Source organism: Chaetodon trifascialis, chromosome 13 (assembly GCF_039877785.1).
Source record: "Chaetodon trifascialis isolate fChaTrf1 chromosome 13, fChaTrf1.hap1, whole genome shotgun sequence".
Taxonomy (NCBI): Eukaryota; Metazoa; Chordata; class Actinopteri; order Chaetodontiformes; family Chaetodontidae; genus Chaetodon; species Chaetodon trifascialis.
In genome coordinates this window covers 4,539,796-4,552,238 of record NC_092068.1, presented here as the reverse complement: position 1 = coordinate 4,552,238, position 12,443 = coordinate 4,539,796, and the positions used below count along the sequence as shown (strand labels likewise).

At 41.3% G+C, this 12,443-nt stretch overlaps 1 protein-coding gene across 1 annotated transcript; it reads left to right on the top strand.

Annotated features, from left to right (window-relative positions):
• Positions 1-2,559: 2,559 nt before the first annotated feature.
• On the top strand, positions 2,560-12,165 carry fam98a (family with sequence similarity 98 member A). The gene is made up of 8 exons (XM_070978378.1): positions 2,560-2,710; positions 3,380-3,528; positions 3,950-4,084; positions 8,585-8,766; positions 9,299-9,379; positions 9,477-9,593; positions 10,385-10,552; positions 10,830-12,165. Exons 1-8 carry the CDS (start codon positions 2,673-2,675, stop codon positions 11,481-11,483), a joined length of 1,524 nt encoding a protein of 507 aa, XP_070834479.1. The 5' UTR covers positions 2,560-2,672; the 3' UTR covers positions 11,484-12,165.
• Positions 12,166-12,443: the final 278 nt, after the last annotated feature.

Here is a 12,443-nt window from a genome sequence, read left to right as displayed (position 1 = left end):
TCTGAGCAGGGACGCCCAAACTTCCCTTTCCCCAGACACTTCCCCCAGCTCTTCCAGGGGGACCCCGAGGCGTTCCCAGGCCAGCCGAGTGACATAGTCACTACAGCGTGTCCTGGGTCGTCCCCGGGACCTCCTCCTGTTGGGACATGCCTGGAACACATCCCTAGGGAGGCGTCCAGGGGGCATCCAATAAAGATGCCCAAGCAACCTCAGCTGACTCCTCTCGATGTGGAGGAGCAGCGGCTCTACTCTGAGCTCCTCCCGGGTGGCAGAGCTCCTCACCCTATCTCTAAGGGAGCGCCCCGCCACCCTGCGAAGGAAACTCATTTCAGCCGCTTTTATCCGGGACCTCGTTCTTTCGGTCATGACCCAAAGTTCCTGACCATAGGTGAGGGTAGGAACATAGATTGACCGGTAAATCGAGAGCTTCGCCTTTCGGCTCAGCTCCTTCTTCACCACGACAGACCGGTACAGCGACATTACTGCAGCCGCTGCACCAATCCGCCTGTCAATCTCACGCCGTCTAGTACAGTCCAACATAATATCTATTGAACATCTCCACTAGTCACTGTATTAATTTAATTGTAGCCTTTGTGACATGGTTTTGGAAAAGAAGCATGATATTCCCAATGATGTTAAACTGTGCTTTTTGACATTGTGTTTTGTGTGTGTTTCTGTTAGGGGTTTTTCTGTCCCTCTGTTTTCCGCAGCGGAGGTGTGGAGGGCAGAGGGCAGAGGGCAGACGGCGTGCCTGACGTTCATCCACTGATTTCTTCCTGCATTTAAGCAGCGTGGCTGCTCTGTCTCATTGTCAGATTGTTTTGAGCTCTCACTAAAACTTTCCAGCCTTGTTGCATCCTCGATCTTGTTGTTTCCTAGCCGCTGTTGAGCGTGTCTTTGCTTCATTGTCTCGTGTTTTTTGCCCGTTGTTACTCTCATTTTATTCTCTAGCATTTAGTGTGTGTTTTGTTCCTACCCGCTTGCCACGGTGTAGTTGACTTTTTGTTTTAGGGCTGATTTTGCATTTGTTTATTAGATTGCATTTTGTTGATTATCCTGGTACTGTTTTTGTTTTGTAAAATAAATTGCTGTGTTTTGAACAGCTCTTTTTGTTTTGTTGCCTTTTGTCTGCCACATGGGTCCTACAAAAATATACTTTGATCTACCCGATCATAACAAATGATTTCCTTCATCAGGGATTTTTTTAACATTCTTGACTGAATGCATGTCTCTTCAACATGCGCATTCTATCATATTATAGCTGTCAGATACCCTGCATTCATCAAGTGTTAGCATTCTTGTACATGATTTAAAGAACTTTGAAGTTCATGTGGAACATACTGTGTGCTGTCAGTAAACTTGCCTTTTTTGATTGTGTCCATGTTTTTTATTACCTAACAACCTGTCACTATTTCTTTGAGAAGATTCTACAGGGTAAGAGACTTGGGAGACATAGTCATCTAGTTTTGCCAGACTGTGTGGTCAAACCATAAAATAAACTTTCCATCACCTGACACCTGCTTGCTATGGTTTCTCTTTGCATACAGTTATTGCTGTCATAGATTCATTCTGCACCGGCATCATTACTTGAATATAGTTTGCTATATCAGCTAGAGTGCTGTTACACTAGAGTACTGTATTAAACTAAGAAATACTATTGTTTTATCATGGAAAAAGTTTGATATCAAACCCTAAAGATGCAGACCTACTGATTTTCACACGTCTAACACACTTTCTCACATCAAAGGTCTGTTTTATGTCAGTATAATTGTTTCAGAAATTAAAAAATAAATTAGCAATCCTAACACAGGAGTTTTCTGATTTCTACTGCAATTACATGGAAACTGACTATTTAAACAGCAGACTGGAAATGTATCGATGTGGATATTTTAATCAGAATCAGCTAAATCAATGGCAATTAATGCACTGTCTGTCTGCCTCAGAAGCAGCTTCAGATTTGGGTTAGTGCTGTTCCCTTTGATGGTTTGGGCACCAGTGCAATGCTGACTGGCAATGCAGTCTGGGGCAGGGCGAGGGATGATGCTGGTGTGGTCTGATCTGGAAACTCTGGTCAAGCCTGTCCAATAGGAGCAGCCTTGGAGTGGCCTCGGAGAACAACGTGCACCATGCATTCTGGTTATTGTGGGCTTTGTACATTTGAGTAAAAGGGAATACAACAACCTTTTTTATTTTCTCTGGTCAAGGGTAGCACCAATTTCAAAACCATTTGCATCTCTCTACTGCACTGACAGAAGAGTTTTATGATAAGGCCATCTTTCCAGTGGTAAAATTCACCTTTAACAGTGGGCACGCCGTGATGAAAGAGCATCATCAAGTCTCAATGTGGGTACACTGAGAAAGTGAACATGTTCTACTGCAGCACACAATTTATTCTGTGCAGAGACCCATTGGAACTGAGGGGAAGCTGTCATCTAAAATAAGCAGAGAAACTGCTGAAACTGCTCTCTACCACAATTTCAGTTTCTGTATAGATTCATACCAATGCTGTTGTTCTGACTGAGGGGGCAGCAACACGCCATCGCTTCGTCTACACTGCCAAACCAAAGAAGAAGAAGACGAAGTAAAACGTGTATGCCATCAGCTGAGCTGGCTCATGTGGAATACCCTATTTGACAGTACGTAATTTTGGAGCATAACGAAAGATTTTCGGGATGGAGAATGACATTCTCGTCTCTCTTGAGGATTTAGGGTAAGTCAGAAAACGCCTTATGTCGCTGTATGAAAAATTATGTGCAAAAGCTGGCAGTGTAATGACCAGCTGTGCCGGTCTTTCCCTACTTTAGCCTGTATGGCCACTACAGTGTAGCTTGTTTTAGCCAAAGGGCTAACTTGCTGTTGTAGCTAACGTGAGTTTGATGGTGATGGATTTTTTTCCCCATAGCCTTTTATGTGCATCATAGCGAACTATGTGCGCACCGGTATCACTAGACCTCATTACAGTATGATCTTACATGTCGTGCCATAAGCTGCGTCAGCAGAATAGGCTTCTGTCATGTTTCATGTCAGGATAACCCCAACACATTTTTGTGTGGTCACTGATTCTTGCAGTACTTTGCCAAGAAGCATCATTTATTGATTCCGTGAAATATCCAGCAGCTTCTCACAAGTCATCAGAGGAACCAAGCTCTGTTCGGCATACGAGCAAAATGGCAATAAGGAAGACTTCTTAAAATAGCCAGATTTTAAAGTGTGCTTTTGTTTCACTGGTAGTGTCAAACCTGGCTCTGCTCACTGAATCAAACCTCAGTGTTACTTATCCTAACTGCCATACTGTGCTGGTAAGAGAAGCGAAGAGTTGTGGTTCAGATTGAATGTGGTCTTATGTTGTTTTAAGTTTCAGTTCTGTGTGTAACTGTAGGTACCAAGGCCCTCTGTTGGAAGAAGGAGCTCTGGATTCTGCTGTGAGCAGAGGTGCAGCTTCACCTGAGTATACCAAGCTCTGTGCCTGGATTGTCTCAGAGCTTAAACTTTACTGCCAGCTGGAGGAGAACGTCCAGGCCACAAACTGTAAGACATGTTGCATTTTTAAGTGAAGTTGCTCCTGATACAGAATCAAGAGATCACATTGAATAGTCACAGGAGACCTGAACATATCAAATGGTTCTATTAGCGTCATTTCCTCTTCCTGCTAGTGGAAGGTCGATGGAGAAATGAAAAGTAAAATGGTTATGGTTTGGGTTTGAGAGTAATTAAGGAAGCCATGATGTCAAATCTCTAATCTTTTAACTGTTGATGGAAGAGATAAAAAAAAAATCTACATTTCACTGTTGTCACAATTTCAGCACTGAGTGTTTCTGTTTGAGGTCTGTCAAGCTGCTGATAACGCAGCTAATTGAACTGGCTATATTGCTCAGAGTGGGTATGTGAGATTTAAACAGATTATTTTTCTTTCTTGTTACCTCGTGTTTGGTGTGTTTACCACTCTTAGGTCCAAGCGAGGCGGAGAGCTTCCAGTTGGAGATGAGCGGTCTGCTGTCAGAGCTCGCCTGTCCTTACTCTGTCCTCATCAGCGGAGACATCACCCAGAGGCTCCTCAACAGGACAGACTGTCTGCTGCTCCTCAGTATGATAAAAACACTTTGCAACACCTCAGTTTAAAGAGCAAGTTAACCTTAAATATTTTAATAAGAAGAAGATAGAACAATTGCTTTTCTCCTTGGGAAACACTACATTTTTTCTCTCTGTTGTTATTTTTCATTTACACACACAAACCCGAAATACACATACATGTACACAGAGGACCTACACACATGCATAAGTGGAAATATGTTAGAATAATGGGGCAGCTGCACAGCACAGTGCCTTCCTCAAGGGCACCTCAGCTGGAAGAAAAGAATTGCTGTGTTGGCTTGTGGCCTGAAAGGTTGAAGTGTATTGCACTTTCTGTCAACTGTTCTACCACACCCACCTGTGATAAAGAGCCTCACAGTTGTATATTGTGAAGCGCTTTGCAGTGCAAGGTGTTGACATTTCGTGCAGCCACCACTAGATGGCTGCATTAGCAACTTAAACGGTGCCACACTTGTGCCAGATGTTTTTTTTGTATTGATTGTTTTTTGTTGGCGTCAGTCTTGGCTCTTGGGTTGGAGTGAACAGGGAAGCTTTGCTGCTTGATTTTAATGGCCAACTTCACCCACACTATCTATATCAAGCCTGAGTACTTTGATAATGAGCCAACCATTTGTATTAAGGCATGGTCATATTACATGTCCACTCTGCAAATATCTGCACCTTCTCCAAGTTTTCTTCATACACATTAGACAAATTCAGGCATTTTTTCCTGTTCAGAAGCACTGATATTTAGGGAAATAGAAAAGTTATTCTTCTGGAATGTGCCGTCATCCATTTTAGTGCAATATTTTACTTCAACACTACAGACTGCAGCATCATTCTCGCAGGTTGTTTACACTTGGTGAGAGCAGTGTTCATGTATTACCCATGTTGGAGCTGTGACCTTTTTTCCATGGCTGAATGTGGGGCAGTTTCATTAAATTAAGGGATAATGTAGCTGTATTTTCGAGTTACAAAGTTGGGTGAACTCACTTTACTCCCATCATAGCTGTGCCCAGCTTCCACCTGAGCAAATGTGTATAATTGACTCGTTATAGCAGGAAAAACACAGGTGGAGCGAATACTGTTAATGATAGCTTGGTTTGACTGAAGTGTTCAAGTGAGCAAGCATGCATTATATACGCACTCCGGAACTGATGCATCTAAATGGAATACAGCCATCAACATTTATAACTGTGGCTTTGCTTTTCCCACCATCCATCTTCAGCAGTCCCATGTCCAAATCTCTGCTGTTAAAAGGACCTGAACATCTCTTAAACTGGTATGTCCCTTTTAGGGTCTCATCCCAGTGATCTTGTTCAAATCTGACTGTGATATGTAATGATGTACTGCCTTCACTTGCTTCACTTCGGAGAACATTCTAATCCAAGGGAAAGTGGACAAAGAAGCATCTTTTGTTTATTTTATTGCATCTGTATCAATACCAGTATAGGTTGTTAGCTTTGATTGGAGGGGGTTTGTTTTAGCAGCTTACTCCAGCTTAAATAGTGCATGTCAAATTTTGTGAAGATTTTGATTATTACCCCCACACAGCATTTAGCATTGAAGCTGATATGACTTGCTTCACTTTACTCTGGGTTTCACAGAATTGTCGACTAGTTGGCTGTCAGAACCACTGGTCAACACTGCATTGTTCTAGAATAATTGTTCATCTGTGGGTTTTCCATGGTGAAGTACCTGAGGAAATAGTGGCAGTGCATCAACAGCAGATAGATGGGGATGGGGCTGCTGAGGGTCTTCATTGACAAGTCATAGCCGTCATGCATGACTTTAACAATATGCAGTGCATCTAGATGCAGACATGCATCTAGACATGCATCTAGACACAGAAATAAACATGGATGTATGTCCGTGCTTGACTTCAGTCAATGGTATGGAAATACTTTACCGGAGGAGGCGGATTTGTTTGAAAATCATTTTCTACATTATGCCATTTTAGAAAGAATTCATGTTAGTTATAGAAGGAAACACTCACGCTATCCCTGCAAGAACACAGTTGCATTATCGGATATTGGTCTGATACTGACCTAAATAGCCGGATTGGGTATTGGCGACAGTGGGGCAGATATGTGGACATTCTATTCAGTTCAATTCTTTATGTTTATGTGCGCACACTATCTTGTGTGTCAGCAGCATGCCAGGAGTATTTTGCTAAAATACAGCTGCAGTAAAGAAATGTAACAGATACCTCACTCACTGGCACAAAAATGAAAACAGCACAAAAATGCCAATTACCAGCATAAACCACCATACTCTGCACAGGCACATTCCAAACACAAACCAAAAAGTAACATTTGCACTTCAGAACATAAAACTGCAAACTTTGCAAACTGCAGTTCAGTACTATGCAGGCCTTATGGCAAATGGTGGCCATTGCCAATAATGCAGTGCAAGGTATGCACGCCTGTTGTGGAGATGCTGACTGTCTCCAGGAATTTCCTACTGTTGTTGTCAGCTCTTTTTTCTTTGTTTTTTTTTTACCCAATGGTATTGATAAAATTCTCCAATTGGTCATGCAAAGGTTTTACATCACCATTTGCAATTAATTGATTTTTTGTCATTATGCCGCAGTGTTTATCTACATGAAGTCAAGTAGGAACAAACATATTTAATGAGTGCATTACTACCATTAACAATTTAACGTATTTGTGCATTCTGCATAAATATAACTGGTCAAAACCACTGACTGAATTTGTTTGCATAAGTAGTAAGTGGTGAAGCCTTTTCCATGCAGTGTTCAACAATGACAATGATTTGTTTTAAAATGGGTCACATTAATTTGTAGTTAGTTATTTCCAGTTGTAATAAAAGATTGAAACCAAATCATAACAATAAATTATCATTACAAATAGTCTGTAATAAAAGGCCTGCTGAAGAATTCTGCTTCGCACCAATGTCAATGGCCTCCATAAGAACACAGCAGGTCAGTGTTCAGTTCAAGCCGGGAAGACAGACACATGACACACACAAATGATTAGTTTAAGTTTTATTGAGCATTGTTTAATGTTCTGGCCTTGTTACCATCACTGTAGCTGCTATATATTATCTCGTCACTTATTTTTAGTTGGTTTTAGTTTTATCTCGACTTGTATATCTTTATTTAAGTAGCTTATGACCTCATAGAAAAAAAAGCTAATATTGTCAAATGTTTGCTACACAATTTAAGTTATATGTGAAGTGATCAATCAAGAAGTGGTATCTTAATTTTAAAAAGAGAACTTCAGAGCTGCTGATGGGTGGAAGATGCTGACAGCTCAACGCTCAGTCTCGTCAAGACTACACTTTAAGCTACAACATGTAAAATCATACTCCAGGTATATTAAAACTAGCAGTACAGTTTATAGTGAATCGTTTCACAACAGCATCCAAGAAACTGTTCGAACTGCAGACAGTCATCTAACAGGAACATCTGTGATCCGGGTTACCTGTATGGTCCCTCCCAACTTACATAGAATGGATCCCCATAATCAATGATAACAGTTTCAGCTGTGGGTTTCCTGCTGTGACATGTCATAACGTTTGGCACTGGAATGGCCTATAACAGGTGGATTTCCTGCATGTCTTTGTGAAGAGCTAAATTCAATAAGCCTTAATAAAATTGCCTGCAGGACTCTGAGCTGAGACCATTTAGTCGCCTTTTGCAACCATTTTTGGAGACAGTATGACTACATTTTAGAGCTAAGAGCACCGGTGCGACTCAAAAATAAGCCATCTGTTTGTTTTTTAAAATCATCGTTTAGCACGTCAAACAACAGGAGCAGTGTTTTTGCTAGTAATGTTTTGTAGTGGCAGGCTGCCACAGTGATTTAAAAAAAATCACAAATACAAAACATTCTGGGATCTGAACAGGATACAGGTGGCTGTTGCAGCTTTATACCTGCAAGACCTGTCTTCAAATTGCCCACAAGTGACGCTGTACAGAGCCGTAATAGCAGTTACCTTTTGAAGTCTCTCCAGTTGGTCTGTCTAGTACTGATGTCTGTTCCTTGGTTTCAAGTGGACAGCTTCTCAAGGAATCATGGAGTAATACGTGATCCTGATAATAAACAAAAACAAAACAAATCCTCTTTTCCAATACAAGTACTTGTGTGCTCCACATATAGCCAGTGAGAAAGAGGAAAACACATTCATTTTCAGTTGGTCAGTTGATGGTTTATATTATATCTGGTTTTAGCTGCTGCAGCCCCTCCTTTAAGAAGTCATGGAAAATGACTTTCACTTAAGGCACTTTGCTTCCTAGCCTTTTCCTTTAAAATTAGGCAGAACATTGTTATTTCTTTAAACTGCCTATTATTATTTGTCAATGCAGTTGAGATGGAAAATATATAAACTCTCATTTGGGAGCACCGCTAGTGGAAAAAACAAGTCTTAAGTCCTGCCTGGTGACTTTTTTTTTTGTCAGTTATTTTGTTTATTTAATTTCAGATAGCACTGAAACCTAAGCATCTTGTAACAGCAATTATAATTTAACTAAATCCATTTTTAACCTCAGCCTTTCTGGTGTCTGAGTTGGAGGCATCAAGGATGATCCTGGTTAATAAGCCTGAGAAGAAAGCCCAGGAGTCAGGCAGCCCATTGTTCCAGGAGCTAAAGGGCATCTGCATGGCGCTGGGTATGTCCAAGCCTCCAGCCAACATCACCATGTTCCAGTTCTTCAGTGGAATTGAGAAGAAGGTCAGTTGGTGACTCAGCCAGATGGTGTGCACTCATGAGTGAACTGAACATTTAGGCTGGTTAAACCTGCTTTTGAAGCTGCCTGTTCTCTTTAAGTTCCTGACAGTAGCTACTGAAACACCCCTCATAAAACTACTGTGCAATTGGATTGTAATGTGTCCCCTACAGTTTAATCTGATTATTTAAACTGCCTTCAAGAGCAACAGACCCAACACAATTCTTTTTAAATTGCAGTAGTAGATGTGACTTTTGTGCATCATAATGATGTGAAGCCAGTTTCACTACATTTTCTGTCCTCACAGGAAATGCCTATTTTGGTTAGAATGTTTTGGCATGAAAATATAATAATAAGCAGAACAAGCACAAAGTAATGTCAGCAGGTTCTGTCCAAACATACTTTCATATTAGCCACAGTCACAGTGACAGAAGAAATCAAGTTATACCCATTTCTGCTTTTGTCAATGTGCTTTAATGTATTGCATCTGCTCTGTGCTTTTACCTGTCCGTACACTCACACTACACACATCCACAGCTGAAAGAAGCCATAAGCAGAGTCCCACCAAATCATGTTGGAGAGCCTCTGATGAAGAAGGCCCTTGGACCCGTGCACTTGGTAAATACTCAAAACAATGCAGAAATACTGTGTAATTGAAGAGCACTGCATAAATGAATGATCGCATGCATGAATATACTCCCTCCTTGTTTTCCAGGAAAAAATTGAAGCTATAAACCAAGCACTTGTAAATGAGTATGACGTGAGGAGAAAAATGTTGTTGAAACGTCTCGATGTGACAGTGCAGTCTTTTGGTTGGTCTGACAGAGCAAAGGTATGTGGAAACGTCCAATCCTACATTTGAAAAGGACACAATGCACTGCTGTTTTTTCTAACCCCATATGATCCATGTAAAGGGAACCTCCTGGCACTGCGCCTATAATTATTGTCATTTTGAATGAATGGACTGTTGGATTAATGGATTATTTTCTTGATTATTGTTTGGTCTATTAAAAAAAAAAACATCTAAAGATTCTGTGTGCACAACAATGTAAGAAGAGGAAAATAAGCTTGAACTGTCAAATCTTTGGCATTTCTGCTTGACATGTCAATTTAGTCTATTGTAAATAGTTGGCTCATTTTGGCTGATTTTCTGGCAGTCTACTAAACTTTATCATATTCTGAACTGAATGCAGCCACAGTTCTATATAAACACTGACGTGACCTGATTCTATATCAGGCCTGTCAGTATCTGATAACAATTGTTCTTATTCGAATGTGTCAAGCATGATTTGAAAAATGTTTTAGTAGTGTTTCTGCAGTGTTTCTGCAAGATGTAATGGAAACATCTTTCTGTTCTTTTTCCACTATTCCTTAAAGTATTGTGTGTTGACCTAATTTTCTGCAATATGAATGAATGAATGAATTCTTATTTTTTCGTCATACCATTAAAGTGGTCCATGCTAAATGGATTACATGAGGTGCAGTAGTGGGACATGTGAATAACAACTTCTGGTGATTTGCTGCAAACCACATTCTTGACATATATACAGTATTTGACTGATGTCCTTGATGTATTGGCTTTACAAAAACGATTATGACTTCCTTTTGTATGTTTTATTACAGACACATGCTGAAAAGTTGGCCAAAGTTTACCAGCCGCTGCGTTCTGCCCTCGGAACCAAAAGCAAAATCTCTGTTGCCCACCTTCTTGCTGCTCGACAAGATTTCTCTAAGATCCTCCGCACAAGCAGTGGCAAGATCAGAGAGAAGACTGCGTGTGCCATTAATAAGGTGGTTTAAACAGTGTGGTCACAACATGTTTTCTATTTCTATTTCATTTTTGATTTGTACCTTTTTTGTCCCATTTCTGTGTTCATAATGCACGTACAGAAATCCATTGTGATGCACTAAAGCTTGCAGACTAAGGGCTCTGTGCTTGGGAGCCCTTTTTTAACACAAGTTCAGTCAAACTGACAGAAACTGAACCTCATACCAACAAAAGACAGTCAAATTTGGCTAGCGTGCTTCCTTTTCAACATTCCTGTTGTAACCTTTGTCCTTCTCCTAGGTTCTAATGGGCCGAGTGCCAGATAGAGGAGGACGACCCTGTGAGATTGAGCCTCCTCCTCCAGAGATGCCCTCCTGGCAGAAGCGTCAGGATGCTCCCCAAGGTGGAGGACACTATGCTGGGAGTGGGCATGGAGGCAGCAGGGGGGGCTACGATCACTACTCCCAAGGTGGCCGTGGGGGATATGAGAGAGGAGGCGGAGGAGGACATGGAGAAAGGGGAGGCAGGGGAGGCGCCAGAGGTGGGAAGGTGCAGGGTGGCTGGGGAGAAGGAGGTGGAGGAGGGAGAGGAAATTACAGTCAGGGCCACTATCAAGATGCAGGAGGTCATCAGGGGGGAGGAGGGAGAGGTGGTTACGGAGGAGGAGGGAGCAACCAAGGAGGCTTCCAGGACTCTGGTCACCATGGAGGAGGAGGTGGTTACCATGACAGTTACCACCAAGATGGAAGCTGGCATCATGAGAGAGGTGGCGGTCGAGGAGGTCGCGGGGGCAGGGGTAGAGGGGGTCGAGGAGGAGGAGGACAAGGAGGGGGCTGGGGAGGGAGAGGGGGTCAGAATTTTAACCAAGGAGGACAGTTTGAACAGTTCTTCCAACATGGTGGGCAGCACTACAACCAAGCTGGCTTTAATCAAGGCAGACACTACACTAGTTGAAGACCGTGGGGGCATCGCAGCAGAGTCCACTCAACTGCTTTTCATGCGTGAACAGATTTTAAATGCCTTATCATCTTGAATTTTCAGCATGGTTGAAAGTTGATAAAATGAGGATCTAGGACATCTACACATGCAGATACTGTATATACTCACCAGGCTGTTTGGGAGTTATCGTTTTACTATAGACGACTGTTCTAATGTAGTTCTTTGCTTTTTCATACTTGTGTGTTCGTTTTCTCTGCCTCCTCAATGAGTATTCAAGCCGATAACTCTGCTATAAATGGTTGATCGATTAGTTGGACTCTGCTGTTTTGACCTCCTTTTGACACTTAACAGATGAGTTAGCCTTATATGGAACATTTTTTTTGAAAACAGGAAAAAATCCTAAGATTTCAGTGTTGGTGCATTTACCGTGTGTCTGACATGGTAAGTGCACCTCATTATTTCATGTAGGATTCTTGAAATCCTGAATAGTTTAATTGAATTTTACAGTTACTTGAAAACAGCTTCATCTTTCCAGTCTACATTTTGTTTCAGTAGATTTGACTGGAATCTCCTTTGTTACTTATTTAAAAGATGTCATCTTGTACTGCTCATGGAAGATTGTGTGCATACAAATATGGATGTTGGAAAGTTTGCATGGATGTGTGAATGAGCAATAAAATCTGAAATGAGAGCATGATCACTTTTTCATTGAGTGGGTTAATTATCTAGTATGATACACAAATGAATTAGCTCTGGCATATGAATTGATTGATATTGGAATTAATTGTAATTACTCTGTATTGTTTGTTGAGATAGAGGAGGTAAAGCCAATCAAAGTTTTGATAGTTCTAGTCGAGCAGTGCATGAACAAGTATTAACCAAATGTAGTCACATACAAGGCATGACATAGTTGACATAGCTCAAATATTCAGAATTAAGAGGGCAGGGAAAGATATTAAATTCCCATGGATTCCT

What these genes read in the sequence shown, in the direction of transcription:
- fam98a (XM_070978378.1), top strand. Translation starts at nt 2,673, where the DNA reads ATGGAGAATGACATTCTCGTCTCTCTTGAGGATTTAGG. An exon ending in GAACGTCCAGGCCACAAACT is followed by an intron (nt 3,529 to 3,949) that starts GTAAGACATGTT and finishes TACCACTCTTAG; the next exon opens with GTCCAAGCGAGGCGGAGAGC. An exon ending in GTTGGTCTGACAGAGCAAAG is followed by an intron (nt 9,594 to 10,384) that starts GTATGTGGAAAC and finishes GTTTTATTACAG; the next exon opens with ACACATGCTGAAAAGTTGGC.